This window comes from Nothobranchius furzeri, chromosome 2, assembly GCF_043380555.1.
Source record: "Nothobranchius furzeri strain GRZ-AD chromosome 2, NfurGRZ-RIMD1, whole genome shotgun sequence".
NCBI classification, from domain to species: Eukaryota; Metazoa; Chordata; class Actinopteri; order Cyprinodontiformes; family Nothobranchiidae; genus Nothobranchius; species Nothobranchius furzeri.
The window spans coordinates 84,918,975-84,938,157 of record NC_091742.1 but is presented as its reverse complement, the minus strand read 5'-3'; the positions used below and the strand labels follow the sequence as shown (position 1 = coordinate 84,938,157).

Here is a 19,183-nt window from a genome sequence, read left to right as displayed (position 1 = left end):
CTTTTATGCTACGGATGTTCAATCACTCTATCACTACTGGGCGGCTTCCTGAAACTTTGTATCTAGCTAACATTTCCCTTATACTGAAAAAAGGTAAGGATGAATTGGACCCTGCCTCATACCGCCCTATTGCTCTTCTTAACTCGGACTTTAAGGTGTTCACCAAAATTCTTGCTAACAGACTAAATAAACATATATCGACTATAATCCATCATGACCAAACTGGATTTATCCCAGATAGATTCTCTTTCTTTAACGTTAGGCGGCTGATAAATATAATGTACACCAAATATGATAATAAATCTAAAGCCTCTATTTTAGCTCTTGATGCAAACAAGGCTTTCGACCAGGTCGAGTGGAAATACCTTCTGGCGACAATTAAGGAGTTTGGCTTGGGTGAAAATTTTGCCTCCTGGGTTGAAATGCTGTATGCCTGCCCGAGAGCCTCAGTAATAACCAACTATGATAAATCAGCCACTTTTTTATTGCAGCGCTCCTGCCGCCAGGGCTGCCCACTGAGCCCTCTGCTTTTTGCATTAGCAAATGAACCCCTTGCCACTAGTATAAGGAATCACTCTTCCATAGCTCCGCTAATATTAGGCAGACTAGATCATCATATCTCGCTCTATGCGGACGATATAATACTTTTTCTCTCCCAGCCGGAAGAATCTATCCCTCCGTTGCTTGAGCTTATTAAAAAGTTTGGTGAACTATCTGGTTATACTGTGAACTGGGATAAAAGTGAATTTCTGTCCTTAAAAAGCAACCTGAACCCACATTTTCTCAACAGCTTGCCCTTCCATATTGTTACAGACAAAATCCGATACCTAGGCCTGACTATTCCTAAAGATCCAAAGTTGATTTATAAACTGAACTATTTAAATTTATTAGAAAAACTTAAATCTAGTATTGAAACCTGGAGGTTGCTACCCTTATCTATGATTGGGCGAGTTAATGCCATCAAAATGATGGCTCTTCCTAAGTTCCTCTATCTTTACCAAAATCTACCAATATTCCTAACGAAAACGTTCTTTAAGCTCCTAAACTCTATAATTTTCCTGTTTATTTGGGGATATAAACCACACCGCATTTCTAGAAAGCACATCTTCAAACCTAAATCCGCGGGAGGTCTTAACCTGCCTAACTTTCAGCATTACTATTGGGTGGCAAACTACAGAGCCTTGATGTACTGGCAAGATGCATACCCAGGTAATATTACGGATTCCACTCCTGCATGGCTTGCGATCGAACAGGACCTTCCGACGGGCTCTCTCCCTGCTCTTCTGTTTTCAACCAATATACCTCCAATGGCCGTCACTGGCTTCGGTTTTGTAGTGGCCAGCTCCTTAAGAATTTGGCGACAAATAAAAAAAATATACAATTTGCCAGAATTTTCAGTTTATACTCCTATCTGTCACAACCCGTCCTTCCCCCCATCTCTGTATGATAACACTTTTGCAATCTGGAAAAATAAAGGCCTTATCACTCTAGCGGACCTTTATATTGATAAAGTATTTGCAACCTTTCCCCAACTAAAGGGAAAATTTACACTCCCATCTTCACATTTCTTTCGTTTTCTCCAGATTAGAGATTATACACGCAAACACATAACAGATTTTGAAATATTCCCTGCCAGTACAGATTTGTATGCACTTATGAATCAGGCTCCGGACTCTAAGAAACTTGTCACTCGTTTTGTTAATATTTTTGCGGCCTGTGAGCCTGTCTCTACACACCATCTTAAGGAAGCCTGGGAGGAGGACTTGGGTGTCACATTTAGTGCAGAGGACTGGGATGTCTGTCTTCCGGCCATCCACAGCTGCTCAATAAATTCCAGACTTCAGCTTATCCAATTTAAAGTAATCCATAGACTACACTACTCATGCACTAAGCTGCACTTATTTTACCCTTCTGCGTCTCCAACATGCCCCAAATGTAAAGCAGCCGACGGTACTCTTGGTCACCTCTTCTGGACTTGTCCCAAACTAAGAAAATACTGGTTAGACATTTTTAACTGCCTTTCTGTAATATATAACTGTGATATTGCTCCAGACCCTTACATTGCCATACTAGGCGGGACTCGACATCTCACTAAGCTAACCCAGTCTCAACAAAAAGCTATACAACATAGCATGGTTATTGCCAAAAGAAATATTTTAACAATGTGGAAAAATGAAAGTGTACCTTCCTTTGCGACCTGGTTGACGGAGATTGTAAGCCTGCTGCAACTTGAGAGGATCCGTCATGATGTTTGCCTAACTTCTGCTATTTTTAATCAAATGTGGCAGCCTTTCATTTCTTATCTGTCAAATCTGTAGCCTTGTGAGTGATCAGCAACTTGACTGGTGTTATTCAATTCATTCCGCCCAGATGTGTTGTACTGACTAGTACTGATAGTCCTACTGACAATGCAAATATTTTGCATGTTGTATTTCTTTGTTGCTGCTGTTTTTTTTTATTTTATTTATTTATTTATTTATTTATTTCTGTTTTTTTTTCTTCTTCTTCTTTTTCTCCTTTGTTTTGTTTCAAAGGGTTTTTGTAGTTTGCATTCTAGGCTTAACTGTCATTATTAGTACTTTCATTGTTGACATTCATATCAACTGTACAATTCACATTATTTGTAAAATTGCAAATACATAAATAAAATATTTAAAAAAAAAAAAGTTAGCACCCAGATTAATGTGGATTTGGCCGATTTTCGTGGAATAAAACGTCATCTGGGATTTCTGATCAACGCCTTTTTTACACAAGATGATAACCTTCCACTGATTGTAAAAGCAGAGAGCCTGTGTGTTATTCTACGTGAGTATGATGCAATCTTAGCATCCAGTAAATAAAGTCCCATATCAGCTAAAATGCAGAGTGACAAAGTCATTAAAGTGCGTCAACACAGCGGATTTAATAGTTTTAAAGAACAATCTCTGAGTGAAGTGAGGTTAGTTTTTTGTCTCACTGCAGATATAAAAACTTAACTCTGCATCAGTCAGACGCAGCAAAGCTCACCGTCTGTATGAGCCGAGCGTGAGCATCGGAAAGCTGATCAAATCAGCTGTAAAATAATTAAAACAAAAGTAAAAATGCTCCTTTGCTTTTTAGAGTCCACATCCAGAAGGCTGGAGCCGTGTTTCACTGACAGGCTGTCAGACTAACGCCCTGATGAGCTCAGCTGGGACAAACTGGTCTGATGTTTAGGTAAGTGAAGATCTGCTTCTCCAAGACCTTGAAATGCTAGTAAAAAATAATTTAGCCAGCTTGCTAATGTTACTTTTCTTCTCCTCTAAGGAACACAGAACGTTCAGATGTTGGAGCTTCACGTCACCTACTGCGGAAGGTGTCCCACCCAACTCCATTTCTAGATGAGGTAGAGAAGATCTGCATCTCACCAACCCTCTGGTCTCAGTATTCAGACAACGGAGGTCTCCCACTGTTATCCAGGACCAGTTTGAAGCCCACTTACTGCCCTTCCCTCATTACGAAACATCAGTTCCTATCCTGAGGACAACAGAAGACGGCAGGAGGACAGGAACTCTGAGACTTAGAAACCACCAGTACCTGGACACAAAGCACCTGTGTGCACAACGCCTGTTTAACTACTAAAGCCTGTTTATTATATTGTTCTACTTATTTGGTGGTAGAGCGGATTGCCCCATGATCGGAGGGTCATGGGTTCGATTCCAACTCCCGCCAGGGGTATCCTGCTGTTCTGTCCTTGGGCAAGACACTTCACCCAACTTGCCTGTGTTAGTGGTGGTCAGAGGGGCCGACGGCGCCAAATGGCAGCCTCGCCTCTGTCAGACCTCCCCAGGGCGGCTGTGGCTACAAGTAGCTTACCATCACTAGCAGTGTGTGAATGTGAGAGTGTGTGAAAGCGTCTTTGGTAGGGGTGCTCCGATTGATCGGCCACAGATAATTATCGGCCGATTTTCCTGCAAAAGTGTGTGATCTGTGATCGCCGATCACTGCCTTTCATTTCCGATCTGGCGCTTACTCTTCCCGGCCGGTAGTTCACCCTTCCGCTTCTCCCCACTTAGTGCGCATGCGCGTGGCGGCAAACCCGCAAAGACAAACATGTCTGCCGTGTGGAGCTACTTTACGGTGTGCGAGAGTGATATTAAGTTTGCGTCTTGCAACACTTGCAATGAAAACATACCCCGCGGAGGAAGCACTTCAAAAAACTTCAACACAACGAATTTGATCCGACATTTAAAGACTAAACACTTGGCGGAGCATGGTGAGTTTTTGAGGCTCACCGCAGACAATGAAAAGAAGCCTGCTAATGCAGCCACAGTCAGACGGCAGCTAACGCAGCCGACGCTTGGAAACACTCGCCCATATGAGCGTGACAGTCAAAAGGCTAAGCAAATTACCCGTAAAATAATCGAGTTTATTGGACTAGACGACCAGCCTTTTTCAGTTGTGGAAGACGCCGGATTCCGCCAACTACTAACCCACTTGGAACCTCGCTACATGCTACCGGGACGTAAATATTTCGCCGACGTAGCCCTTCCAGAGCTCCACCAGACGGTGTATTCTTTCATCGAGGGACTCCTTAAAGAAAGCGTCTCATCCTCTGTGAGTTTCACAAGTGACATTTGGAGCTCAGATGTCAGTCCTGTGTCAATGCTGAGCTTAACAGCTCACTGGATAGATGCAGACTTTCAACTTCAAAGAGCTGTTCTGCATGCCCAGGAGTTTTCCGGTTCCCATACTGCGCTAGCTTTAGCAGCTGCATTTGAACAAATGTTTCAAACATGGCATATTCCAAAAGATAGGGTACATGTGATACTAAGAGACAATGCCAGAAACATGACGAAAGCTATGGCAGATGCTGGGTTACCAAGTTTGGGGTGTATGGCACACACCCTGCAGCTGGCCATCCATGATGCTGTGCTGTCACAGCGCAGCATAAGTGACAGTATTGCCAAAGGGAGACGCATTGTGGGACACTTCAGGCACTCTCCATTAGCATATGCAAGACTTCAGAGTGTACAAAAACAACTGGGACAGCCCACCAAAAGACTGCAGCAAGATGTCAGCACGAGGTGGAACAGCACCTATTATATGCTCCGCAGCCTCTTGGAGCAAAAACGAGCTTTGGGCGTTTATGCTGCTGACTTTGAGCTACCTGCTACCTTTACATCTTCCCAGTGGGACCTGATTGAAAGCACAACACTACTCCTGGAACCCTTTGAAGAGCTGACTAAAGAAATATGCTCATCAACTGCATCTGCTGCTGATGTCATACCCTCTGTGCTGGTTTTAAAGCGCCTACTTGCCAAAGATGCTGCAGCAGATCATGGTGTGAAGACAACTAAGGCCACATTGCTGGAAGCTGTCTCCAAAAGATTTGCTGATATCGAAAAGGAACCTCTCTACAGTTTGGCCACCATCATAGACCCAAGGTGAGAAAATTATAAAATAAATAACGCTGAAATGTAAGCATTTACTTATCCATAGTTAATTATTTTGTTTTCAAGTTGCCAGAAACTACAAGTTTAATAAGAAATGGATGTGATGTCCCCCCACCCCTATTCTAGGTACAAAGACAAATTCTACTCTGAAGACGCAGTCAAGATCGAGACACACAGACAGCTTCTTCGTCTGATTACAAAGGCCTCTCAGAGGGACCCAAACCAAGAAGCTGAAGCCAGCAACACAGGACCACCAGCAGAGAAAGTGCCACGACCAGGATCCTTTTCTTCCATGTTCGGTGAAATCCTGGCAGAAGAAACCCCACGGCAGGCTCACACTGACACTCCAGCAGGACCAGCATCATCAGAGATGATTGTCTATCTCTCAGAGCCACCCATCCCTCGGAGTGCATCACCTTTGGCATTCTGGAAAACTAATAAGGAGAGATTTCCAGACCTTGCTAAAGTAGCTCGAGCCTACCTGTCTGCACCCTGCACAAGTGTAGAGAGTGAGCGATTATTCAGTGCTGCATCCAACATTGTAGATGAACACAGGAATAGACTCATGACTGAAAAAGCAGAGATGCTCCTCTTTATTAAAAAGAATCTTCCCATGATGCTTCTCAACAAGTCAAACACGTCATAAATATTTAGCGTACACATATGCTGTTTAACACGTTTCCCTGTTTAAAGCAGTTGCACTTTAAGTTGTGCTAGTTTTCTGTTTCAGGGTCTTTAGGACCATATGTATGTTGTTCGAGTGACAAATGGGCTATTTTATTTACCTTGTGAAACAGTCATATTTATTTTATACTTTATAAGAAAGTGACAAATGTGCTATTTTTTTTTACCGGTACCTTGAGAAACAGAGTCATATTTATTTTATACGTTATAAGAATGGTAAGCACTTTCATTTTTGGTATAACAATAAACAGAGTTTGATAATTCATGGCCTCAGGTATTTTTGATTTTGTAAGTTATAGTTAATAGGAATGCATGCTCCATTTGAATCTGAATGTATCCTTAGTTACTTAATTTGATTTAGGCGGTGATGTGAGATATTGACTTTTTTTGCACTATTTGTAGCCTAAAGAGAGCCTTAATGTTTTCAATTTCTTATAAATTGTTACTGATATTACATAATTTGACGTGAAGTAAAACCATGTTTTTTCTGAATTAATATGTAACACATGCATTAGAACTCACCATAGCTAAATGAACAATTTACAGCCAGTCTATGTAATTGGTATCGGTAATCGGCTGATCGGCCATGATCGGCCTCTTGGCTGATCGGTATCGGTGATCGGCAGATTAAAACCTGATCGGAGCATCCCTAGTCTTTGGGTGTCTAGAAAAGCGCTTTATAAGTTCAATGCATTATTATTATTATTATTTGCTGTGAGGTTAATACTTAGAAAATTTGTATATAAATGTAAACAATTAAAAAAATCACTGATTGTATGTTTTCTTTTAGATGTAATGGTCCAAACTCAGCCTTGTAGACATTTATTGCATCCTGTAGGTAAATACACAGAACAGGCTCAGGTCCAGGATGACCCAGCATGCTCTTCTTCCATTCTGGCTGTTAGGGATTGTATCAATAACTCAATGCCTACTGATGTTTTCACCTAACGGTATTTATTTAGAATGCAGGTAAGATTTAACTATATTTGTTAGCAAAGCAGACTGATCTTGGGAATTTCACTGCAGCACTGATGTCCACCTCTGTGTACACATTAGAGAGAATTACCACGTTACAGCAAAACACACATTTAATAAAGATATAGGCTACACATTGCAGACAAAAACAAAGTTGTAAGCATTAGAATTATAATGATCACATTAAAGAACATTTGGAGAAATGTAATTTATTTGTCACTAGAATCTCAAATCTTTAAATTAAAATGTAACTGCTTTTTATCCATTTTCAGCCATTAAGACACCCAATATAAAATAAGGCTACTTATAAAATTATATATATATATATATATATATATATATATATATATATATATCTTAATAAAATATATTCTTTTAATGGTGTTTTAATGAGCTGTATCATTTTTTAAAACCTTTTTTATAGAAATAAATAAGCAAGCAGCATTCCTTGTGTGTGTGTGTGTGTGCGCGCGCATGCCTGCTCGCTTGACCCTCCGTCGGCCGTGACGTGTGTGTGTGTGTGTGTGTGTATGTGTGTGTGTGTGTGTGACTACAGACAAATGCATGAGAGAGTTAGCAGCCTTGAAACAGCTTGATGAACAACTCTCCCCACATGTTTTAAAAATGCTAATATAATGTTTCTGCTATGCTAAATCTGCTATGCTAAATAACGATTTCTCTATAGAACTACAAAGTCCGACTGGGGGAGGAGAGTACAGATCTGCACTATGGAAAGTGGCGGGGTTTACAGTTCCTCCTCCAGATTTAAAGAGACAGTACCCAAAAATGGCTCGTTCTCAAGACTCTCCTGAGAACAGGGGTAGATGAGGGTCTGTAGAGCAACAATAATGAGGAAATCAGACCAAAGAACTGCAGTTCGACTGTATTTAGACCCCAACTGAAGGATTTAGATGTAAAAAGGAATAACTTCAAAGCATGTTATGTCTCCTTTAAGTCAGCAACCAAACAGCCTAAACTGACGGACCTCCAGATTAGCAGCGACACACCGAAAGCTAAGGTGTGCTAAAAAGGCAGAGAGGAAATGGAGGACACCAAGTAATTAAAAGAAACACTACAGCTGAGCTGAGGCGCGCCTCGACTAGGGCGCGTCTGATCTGAACTGAGGAGCGGCGAGCAGTGGCCGAATTTCATGAGCGATTCGCTTCTCGGCGCGTCGCGGCCGGTGTGTCCCCGGAGTTAAACGCCGGCTTTCAGCCACTCCCCCTGCTGCTTCCGTCTGCTCTCGCCAGTTTTCCAGGCGAGGCGCTGCTCAACTCGAACACGGCCTGCGCCTCCCGTCTTCTTTAAACAGCCAAGAATCATTCCACCTACGCACACGCTTCTCTTCTAACCTTCGGATCCACCAAGAGGGTCTCCGAAAACGGGTGAAGTAGACACACAGATAGCGTCTGATGCCTTTTGATAATAATCAACTTCATAGCTGAACGCAAACCAAATTCTTTTACATCCAGAACTCAGCTCTCCTAGATACGGAAGTTCTGATAACATCGCATTCACACATAGGTTTCATACATCACATCTAGTTCCATCCATCACAGTAAATGTTAGTGAACCTGTCATGTTTTAATTGTTGGTAAAATAAATTCTTACTTTTATAAACCTGACTCTTTTCTGAATCAAAACGAAGTGTGTACAATCCCTTAATAAACAAAGAATCCTAGAATCTTCTGATTAAAACACAATACGGACCAAGCAGGTTGATATTCTATATTTAGATAAGAGTATCACAGCTTATTGGTCCTAAGTAGAGGTAATATATATATATTGAGCTCTTAAAGCACATAATTTACCAAACCCTACAATGGTCTCATTTAAACTTTTGAAACAACCAAAAAGTTTTTAGGTTTAAATTAAAGTTTCAAACTGAGCTAATTTCGTTTCTCTTAAGAATGAGTGAATGGTTTTAGTTTGTTAAACACAGAAAAACCTCCAACAGCTGCAGAGAACTGACCTCAGAACCTTCAGTCTACAGTCTGGACTCTCCAGGAAACCACAGAGCTCCTTCATTCCAGAATCAGACACGATGTTCCAGCTCAAGTCCAGTTCTGTCAGATGGGACGGGTTGGACTTCAGAGCTGAGGCCAGAGAAGAACAGCTGATCTCTGACAAGCCGCAGCCCCCCAACCTGAATAAAGAATAAAAGCAGTGAGCTGAAGCCAACAGGATGCAGGTTAAAACAGAAACATGAACTAAATGAAACTTTAAAACTCTTCTGAATGTTTGTTCTGTGTTTTGGTTCATAATTATGTGCGGGCAGCAGAGGGCAACATCGTCCTCTGCTGCCCGCACATAAACGGAAGTGACGCCACGAACAGCTGGCGGCTCTGACAAAGGCGGATGTTCTGGCAGAAACGTGCCAGCCAAAGGTAAACAAACATCAAATTACCACATTGTATTAAATAAGAAAAAAGAAGATGATGAATCAAACTTTATTCCAGATAAAAATGTGTCCATATCACGAGACACCGAAGATAAAATAATAAATAATATAAACAAAGACAATAAAAGTATAAAATGTGCAAAACAAATCAAACACATTCCCATCACAAAGCATAACGGCAGTTGTTCCAGTGTTTAAAGAGCAAGTAACGTCTAAATTATCTTTTTTTTGCTGATGAACTGTATAAATGAGTGTCTAATAGTGTTTTAAATGTGTGTATTCATTATTTTAGCATTTTGGTGCATTTTCTTTAAAATTTAAAATTCTGCCTAAATACCACAGTATAGCGCCACCTTCAGCTTAAAAGATAGAGTTTGAGTCATTTTGAATACACTTTAGCCAATGGCTAAAGAGTAAGATACTACGTAAACCAGTAGAGTACTACGTAGCAGCTCTGTGTCAAAGTTATAGAGCATTGAGAGTCTTGGCCACGCCTTGTGGCAAGTTGGGAGTTGGATTTGCAAGCGAGTGTAGGACGGTTAGCGGTAGTTCAGCATTAGCATATAGCGTTAGCATAGCCGAATCTTTAGCATAGCTTTTAGTGTTATACATACTTATTTAGTGTTAGCTTGGCTGTTGGAAATTGTAGTTTAGTTAGTGTTTAACTGTTAGCGTTATTAGGAAAGTAGTTCAGGTTTAGTGTTCCATATCGTGTTAGTATGGTGAGAAGGTGTAGTGTAGTGGGTTCGGTGGCTCTGTGGGGTTTCACTCCTTTCCACTGGACTTAGAAATTAGGTGCCAGTGATTGCATGCAATCGGTGTACTGGAAAACAGTCAGCTCCTGCCTTGTGCTGTAGTTTGCAACCAGCATTTTACCCGCGATTCCTTCGCCAACATGAAGGAATTTGAACTGGGTTGTTCTGCACGCCTCCGTTTGAAGAGGGAGGCCGTGCCCACCGCGGCTCTTCCACAATTTAGATGCAGCGTATCGACTCTGCTCCCCCACCATGGTGGGCTCCAGTCTAAGGTGAGTAAGCTAAATAAAAATTTTAACATCTTCTAAAGACAATTCCCTACCTAAATGCAAAGTTTGAGGGACGTGGTTCACTTCATTTAGCTAATATCAGTCTGCACCAAGCCCCCACAATGCGGCTCAAAAATCGAGGCCAACCCGGAAGTACCAAAAATTGCAGTTCTACCCTCATCCGCTGGGGGCTGGTGTCAGAAGCGAGCAAATCCTCAATGACTCCCATGTTAAAATTACCAATTTCACAGCAGAAATAAACATGTTTACAGCCTGGTACCAAAACATGTTTTTGGTTTAAATGATCTAGTTTACACTCATGACAACTCTGAGGGGGTGAATTTTTTCCTCACTCTTCTGTTTAAGTGTATTAAAAGCCTAAAATTCTGTATAATTAATGAGCATCCGACCCACGTGACCACAGAGCTAGCTCCGTGGAAAGGCCTCAGTAGAGCCTCGGCCTGGCTTGGAAACTGTTCCGGAATTTTGAGTCTCTGTGTGTGTGTATTCTTTTTTGGATATTTTTTGTGCAGTTGTTGGACAAAATGACTTGCTGTGGCATTAATTGCACTAATAGAGCGTCCAAGGAGTCTCCACTTCATTTTTTTCGGTAAGTAAAATTATATTTATGTATTTTAGGTCACTGCCGAGCTGAGCTTAGATTTTAACATGTACTGTTTAACCATGAAATTTAAATGTAATAGGGTAAACCCCAGTGCATTTAACATAATGCTGCACTTTAGAAAATGGGTTGAAATATAACATGTTGGTGGAGCTGGGTTCCGACTATCGGCTTGTGGAGCTCTCGGGAGACCTCTGTTTTCCACCCGTTCTTGCCTCCCCGCAGCTCGGCGCATCTCTGTCTGATTGCGGCTTCTGTCTGCTGCGCGGGCTGCCGGCTTGTGGAGGTTTCGGGAGACCTCTGTGTTCCACCCGGTTTTACCCAGCAGTCAGCCCGGCGTATCTCTGACTCAGAAGCTCTGGTGGTTTGCACAGTTAACTCCGGTTGTAGCTAGGTTGCTACATCCGTTGGCTTAGCTCCCACCTCCGCATTAGCTTTGGGTTAGCTTCAGGTTAGCTTGTAGCTAGTTTGACCGGGTGTCATCAGTTGATCCCAGCCTTACAGCCCCACCCTCAGCTCCACCTCTCTTCCCTTTTGTGGAATTGTCTGGGCTTGACGGAACCTGTGACACGGTCAAAATGGCGGTGGTGGCCACCTCCCATTTGGCCTCAAAAACGTGTTATTGGAGCCTATGGAAATTAATTGTCCAGTATTTATATGTCGATGGTCTGCACTGCCTTTGGGCTGATTTGTTAAGTTCACAAAATGTGGAACGGCATGGTTAGAATCAACAGCGAATCGGAACATATCGAAGCCCTGGCCGACGAAACGGTCCACATGACTATTACTGTCAGGCTCGGAGAAAATTCGGGTTGTTTTTGTGTCAGTCGGTAATTCTGCAACAGTGGCTCTAACGCAGCACTAGTTGACAGACAGCATTACAGCGTGAAATCCAGCTTTACACCACAGCGTGACCCGGTTCTGTAAGGAATTCTGTGCAGGAGGTAACATTTCTGGCTCTCTTCACATCATATGTGACTGACGTTTACGTTATAATAACGATCACACACTAGGAATGTTATAAAGCACCTATATAGGACAGTTTCTTTTGTATATTATCTATGACTTTATAAACTCCAATAACAATGTGCTTCTATTTTTCTCAGGCTAAATCTACCCAAGACATGGGCTGTCAGACTGATTTAGTAGTCTGCAAGAATGCACTAGTCCAGGCTGACGTGAAGCGTTACCGGCGTAGCAAAGGTGTATTTTTAATAATCGTCTATGTAAACATTTTATTATCACCTTCTAGTTTTAATTTGTTTTACAGATTATTGTTACACGTGACTTTATGCTCTTTTAAACATTTATAAATGTGCTGCTTCTTTGTTTTTTACATAGCCACCCAGTTTAGAGCTCCCAGCCTCAGTGTGTCTTGTGACACGGGGACCATGACGGAAATTCATCTTCCAGAAAGTACCAGAGCAGCGTCCACACCCCTGAAAAGACCAAGATGTGAGGTGTCTGCTGTTGATTCCAGCTTCCACCTCAGTGACAGTGCAAGCTCAGTGAACTGCTCAAGGTAAAAAAATTAAAACATTTCAGAATTTTTAAGATATTAACAATTAAATAAGTATGTATTCCATCATGACTACATGAAGGAGGCTACTGATTCTGCCCCAGTGACACTTGGTGGTGACGTGTGAGCTGATTCACCTGGTAAATAACTTTTACATTAAATATTTTGTTCTTTGCTATCAAAAGTAAATTAACTAATAACCTGCATTATTGCAGGACACTCAGCAAAATATGGACTCTACACCATGAGGCAGGCACACGTTAATAACTCTATAAGAGCACATAAGGTGAGCAACACCACATATTATTAGGCCCGAGCAGCGAAAGCGCTGCGAAGGCCTCTTGTTTTTGCTCTGTTTATTAGGCCCGAGCAGCAAAAGCGCTGCGAAGGCCTCTTGTTTTTGCTCTGATTATTAGGCCCGAGCAGCGAAAGCGCTGCGAAGGCCTCTTGTTTTTGTTCTGTTTATTAGGCCCGAGCAGCAAAGCGCTGCGAAGGCCTCTTGTTTTTGCTCTGTTTATTAGGCCCGAGCAGCGAAAGCGCTGCGAAGGCCTCTTGTATTTGCTCTGTTTATTCTTTTTTATTTATTATTCTTAGCCCGCTTTGAACGGCTTTTTGGGGACCTTAACATACCCCAAAACTCACAATATTTTGCACACATGTCAGGCCTGGTGAAAAATTTGATATTTTAAAGGTCCCAAAAAAATCGCAAAGAAAATGGCTGAACAGCGCCCCCTACAAAGTGAAAAAAAACCCTCTCCATAAAGCTTAGTTTATCGTACAGTTATGAAATTTGGTACACTTGTAGTACTCAACAGTCCGCACAGAAAAGTCTCTTGCAAGCATGGTCAATATCAAACAGGAAGTCGGCCATTTTGGGTTGAAATGGCGATTTTTTGCCGTTTTTGCCGTTTTTAGGGTCCGTTTCTGATTGGATTGCTCGATCATTTTTCGCACGATCGTCTCAAAAGTGGTGTAAATTTGCTCAGAAGAGATGGGCGAACAAAATGAGACAAGGATTCTGAGTTTTCGTATATGTTGAAGGGGCAGGGCCAGGCCTCGAAGTTTGACTACTCGCCAAAAAAATTTAAATTGCTATAACTTCATAATTGAATAAAATAGAGTTACCACACTTTCTGTGGTCATTCGTCATCCACCCACAAAGTAATTTGAATGGTCGATTTATGACATCACACAAGCCCCGCCCCCTCAGGACCAAAAAGGTCAAGTTTTACTGTGAAAGGTCCCAAATTGCCCCATTTAACTTAATCACCACAACTTTGTAGCTGGTAGTTTAAGACAAGTGGGGGATGCTTGGCGTCACTTTATGGGAGTTTTCGGCAGAAGGCGGGGCTGCGGCGGCGCGGCAAAGTCAGGCGTACCGCCGTGTCCTTACGTTTGCCTCCCATTTCGTCATTTCTAAAGATATCATCACGAAACTTCTTGTGAATGATCCTAGTCCGACCCCCAAAAGGATCTGATGGGAACATCCGGTGGGCGTGGCCTAATGTCTGAAATAGCGCCCCCTAGGACCATTAAAACTGTCAGCCCCAAGCCATGCTTTGACTGAGGATTACGAAATTTGGTACACTAATGTAGTGTCTCAGGATCTACAAAAAAGTCTCTTGGACCCAAGTGCAAAGTCGCACAGGAAGTCGGCCATTTTGGTCCAAGTACGCGATTTAGTGGTTTTCGCACACGTTGTTTGGAGAGTGATGCTCCGTCGCCCTTTTCACCAATCGCCTTCAAACTTCTGCTATATACTCTAAAGACATAGGGTAAAAAATTCAACCGTCGGATTTTTCAAAAGTTGAAAGGTGTGGGCGTGGCTAAGCCTCAAACTTTAACCTGTCGCCACACCACTCTTTTTTTCACAGCTCCCTACTGGACTCCTTTTACCCAATCACCAGGAATCTCTGGCAAATAGCAGTAGACAACTTGAGGTCACTTGGTCTCCAGTACTGGCAGGTTTCGAAAAAAGGCGGGGCTTTGGGAGCATGGCGAAAATCGCCATCACGCCATGGAAATACGTTTGCCTCTCATTTCTTCAGTTATCGTGATATCGCTACGGAACTTCTGGTGAGTGATCCTAGTCTGACCCCCAAGAGACATTGACAGCAGAAATATGTGGGCGTGGCTTATTTTCTGAAATAGCGCCCCCTAGGACCATTTAAACGAATAGCCCCAAGCCACGCTTTCACCGAGGACTACGAAATTTGGTACACTAATGTGGTGTTTCAGGACCTACAAAAAAGTCTCTTGGAGCAAGGCGCAAAGTCGCACAGGAAGTCGGCCATTTTGGTCCAAGCACGCGATTTAGTGGTTTTCGTACACGTTGTTTGGAGAGTGATGCTCCGTCGCCCTTTTCACCAATCCCCTTCAAACTTCTGCTATATATTCTTAAGACATAGGGGGAAAAATTCAACCGTCGGATTTTTCAAAAGTTGAAAGGTGTGGGCGTGGCTAAGCCTCAAACTTTGACCTGGCGCCACGCCACTCTTTTTTTCACAGCTCCCTACTGGACTCCTTTTACCCAATCAGCAGGAATCTCTGTTAAATAGCAGTTGACAAGTTGAGGTTACTTGGCGTCCAGTACTGGCAGGTTTCAAAAAAAGGCGGGGCTTTGGGAGCATGGCGAAAATTGCCATCACGCCATGGAAATACGTTTGCCTCTCATTTCTTCAGTTATCGTGATATCGCTACGGAACTTCTGGTGAGTGATCCTAGTCTGACCCCCAAGAGAAATAGACAGCTGAAATTTGTGGGCGTGGCCTATTTTCTTAAATAGCGCCCCCTAGAGCCATTAAAACTGTCAGCCCCAAGCCATGCTTTGACTGAGGATTACGAAATTTGGTACACTAATGTGGTGTCTCAGGAACTACAAAAAAGTCTCTTGGAGCCAAGTGCAAAGTTGCACAGGAAGTCGGCCATTTTGGTCCAAATACTCGATTTAGTGGTTTTCGCACACATTGTTTGGACAGCGATGCTCCATCGTCCTTTGCACCAATCTCCTTCAAACTTCTGCTATATACTCTTAAGACATAGAGGGAAAAATTCAACCGTCGGATTTTTCAAAAGTTGAAAGGTGTGGGCGTGGCTAAGCATCAAACTTTAACCTTTCGCCATTACATTACATGACTTAATAACTCCCAAGTGCATGATCAGATCTATTTCAAACTTTGTCTGTGTGATCACTGACCACATCTCAAGACAACGACAATGTGGACAGCTGACATCACCTAAGCCCCGCCCCCTGACAACAGGAAGTCTATTGTTTTATGGTGAAATGCCCATATTTGTCCCCTCTAATTTAGTGAACATGACACTAAGGTCATACACTGTCTTCATGATGTTGTAATGACCATTCAGATCTGATAGCTTTCCAGAAAGGGAGGGGCTTTGATGCCATGGTGAATGCTGGTGTGACGCCATGACCTTACATTTGTCTGTAACTTCTAGAAACGGCCTCCGATTTGCCCGGGACTGAACATGGCAATGAACAATCATGCCCTTTAGCCAATGAGGCACAAACTGTTGGTGAATGTTATATAATGTTACCAAAGCTGACCTCAATGGGACTTTTCTGTAGTTGGTCACAGCGCCCCTTAGATAACGTTATCCTTCGATAACTTTAAAAGACATGGTCAGAATAGCATTAAAGGTGGTCACTGTCATCACACCACCAGTGTGGTAAAGATAGAGGATTCCCTAGTGGTGAGACGTAAAATATAATGGTGGGCTCAAAGGGGATGCTGAGTCAGTGTGAGGTGCGGACAAGGTGGCCGTTAGCAGTTTCTGGTGTCGGGGTGGTCGACGTTTCTGTTTCGCAAATGTAGCCTGGTGCCCCGGGCTGCCGGCCAGGCCGGAGCGGCGCGGAGCTGCGAGGGCCGAACGACGCTGCTTGCAGCTTTAATTAGGCCCGAGCAGCGAAAGCGCTGCGAAGGCCTCTTGTTTTTGCTCCGATTATTATTAGGCCCGAGCAGCGAAAGCGCTGCGAAGGCCTCTTGTTTTTGCTCTGATTATTATTAGGCCCGAGCAGCGAAAGCGCTGCGAAGGCCTCTTGTTTTTGCTCTGATTATTATTATTTTTTGTTATTCCGTGCCCCCTTTGAACAGCTTTTTGGGGACCTTAACATACCCCAAAACTCACAATATTTTGCACACTTGTCAGGCCTGGTGAAAAATTTGATATTTTAAAGGTCCCAAAAAAATCGCAAAGAAAATGGCTGAACAGCGCCCCCTACAAAGTGAAAAAAACCCCTCTCCATAAAGCTTAGTTTATCGTACAGTTATGAAATTTGGTACACTTGTAGTACTCAACAGTCCGCACAGAAAAGTCTCTTGCAACCATGGTCAATATCAAACAGGAAGTCGGCCATTTTGGGTTGAAATGGCGATTTTTTGCCGTTTTTGCCGTTTTTAGGGTCCGTTTCTGATTGGATTGCTCGAACATTTTTCGCACGATCGTCTCAAAAATTGTGTAAAATTGCTCAGAAGGGATGGGCGAACAAAATGAGATAAGGATTCTGAGTTTTCGTATATGTTGAAGGGGCGGAGCCAGGCCTCGAAGTTTGACTACTCGCCAAAAATATTTAAATTGCTATAACTTCATAACTGAATGGAATAGAGTTACCAAACTTTCTGTGGTCATTCGTCATCCCCCCACAAAGTAAATTGAATGGTCGGATGATGACATCACACAAGCCCCGCCCCCTCAGGACCAAAAAGATCAAGTTTTACTGTGAAAGGTCCCAAATTGCCCCATTTCACTTAATCACCACAAATTTGTAGCTGGTAACTCAAGACAAGTGGGGGTTGCTTGGCGTCACTTTATGGGAGTTTTCGGCAGAGGGCGGGGCTGTGGCGGCGCGGCGAATTCAGGCGTACCGCCTTGGCCTTACGTTTGCCTCCCATTTCGTCATTTCCAAAGATATCGTCACGAAACTTCTTGTGAGTGATCCTAGTCCGGCCCCCCAAAAGATCTGATGTGAACATCCGGTGGGCGTGGCCTATTTTCTGAAATAGCGCCCCCTAGGACCATTAAAACTGTCAGCCCCAAGCCATGCTTTGACTGAGGATTACGAAATTTGGTACACTAATGTGGTGTCTCAGGACCTACAAAAAAGTCTCTTGGACCCAAGTGCAAAGTCGCACAGGAAGTCGGCCATTTTGGTCCAAGTACGCGATTTACTGGTTTTCGCACACCTTGTTTGGAGAGTGATGCTCCGTCGCCCTTTTCACCAATCTCCTTGAAACGTCTGCTATATACTCTTAAGACAAAGAGGAAAAAATTCAACCGTCGGATTTTTCAAAAGTTTAACGGTGTGGGCGTGGCTAAGCCTCAAACTTTGACCTGTCGCCACGCCACTCATTTTTTCACAGCTCCCTACTGGACTCCTTTTACCCAATCAGCAGGAATCTCTGGCAAACAGCAGTAGACAACTTGAGGTCACTTGGTATCCAGTACTGGCAGGTTTCAAAAAAAGGCGGGGCTTCAGGAGCATGGCGAAAATCGCCATCACGCCATGGAAGTATGTTTGCCTCTCATTTCTTCAGTTATCGTGATATTGCTACGAAACTTCTGGTGCGTGATCCTAGTCTGACCCCCAAGCGACATAGATATCTGAATTTAGTGGGCGTGGCCTATTTTCTTAAATAGCGCCCCCTAGGACCATTTAAACTAATAGCCCCAAGCTATGCTTTGACTGAGGATTACGAAATTTGGTACACTAATGTGGTGTCTCAGGACCTACAAAAAAGTCTCTTGGAGCCAAGCGCAAAGTCGCACAGGAAGTCGGCCATTTTGGTCCAAGTGCGCGATTTAGTGGTTTTCGCACACGTTGTTTGGAGAGTGATGCTCCGTCGCCCTTTTCACCAATCTCCTTCAAACTTCTGCTATATACTCTTAAGACATAGGGGAAAAAATTCAACCGTCGGATTTTTCAAAAGTTGAAAGATGTGGGCGTGGCTAAGCCTCAAACTTTGACCTGTCGCCACGCCACTCTTTTTTTCACAGCTCCCTACTGGACTCCTTTTACCCAAACACCAGGATTCTGTGGCAAACAGCAGTAGACAAGTTGAGGTTACTTTGTCTCCAGTACTGGCAGGTTTTGAAAAAAGGCGGGGCTTTGGGAGCATGGCGAAAATCGCCATCACGCCATGGAAATACGTTTGCCTCTCATTTCTTAAGTTATCGAGATATCACCTCGAAATTTGTTGTGAGTGATCCTAGTCTGACCCCCAATAGAAATGGACAGCAAAAATTTGTGGGCGTGGCCATTTTTCTGAAATAGCGCCCCCTAGGACCATTAAAACTGTCAGCCCCTAGCCATTCTTTGACTGAGGATTACGAAATTTGGTACACTAATGAGGTGTCTCCGGACCTACAAAAAAGTCTCTTGGAGCCAAGTGCAAAGTCGCACAGGAAGTCGGCCATTTTGGTCCAAGTACGCGATTTAGTTGTTTTGGCACACGTTGTTTGGAGAGTGATGCTCCGTTGCCCTTTTCACCAATCGCCTTCAAACTTCTGCTATTTACTCTTAAGACAT

General features: G+C 43.1%; 1 protein-coding gene across 5 annotated transcripts in view; it reads right to left on the bottom strand.

Annotated features, from left to right (window-relative positions):
- LOC129160753 (NLR family CARD domain-containing protein 3) overlaps window positions 1–19,183 on the bottom strand; it is a 272,871-nt gene that overhangs the window by 90,856 nt on the left and 162,832 nt on the right. For all 5 annotated transcript variants that reach the window (XM_070548078.1, XM_070548080.1, XM_070548081.1 and 2 more), the window contains exon 11: window positions 9,046–9,219. In XM_070548078.1, coding sequence (XP_070404179.1) covers window positions 9,046–9,219 — 174 coding nt within the window. The remainder of the gene's footprint in view (window positions 1–9,045; window positions 9,220–19,183) is intronic.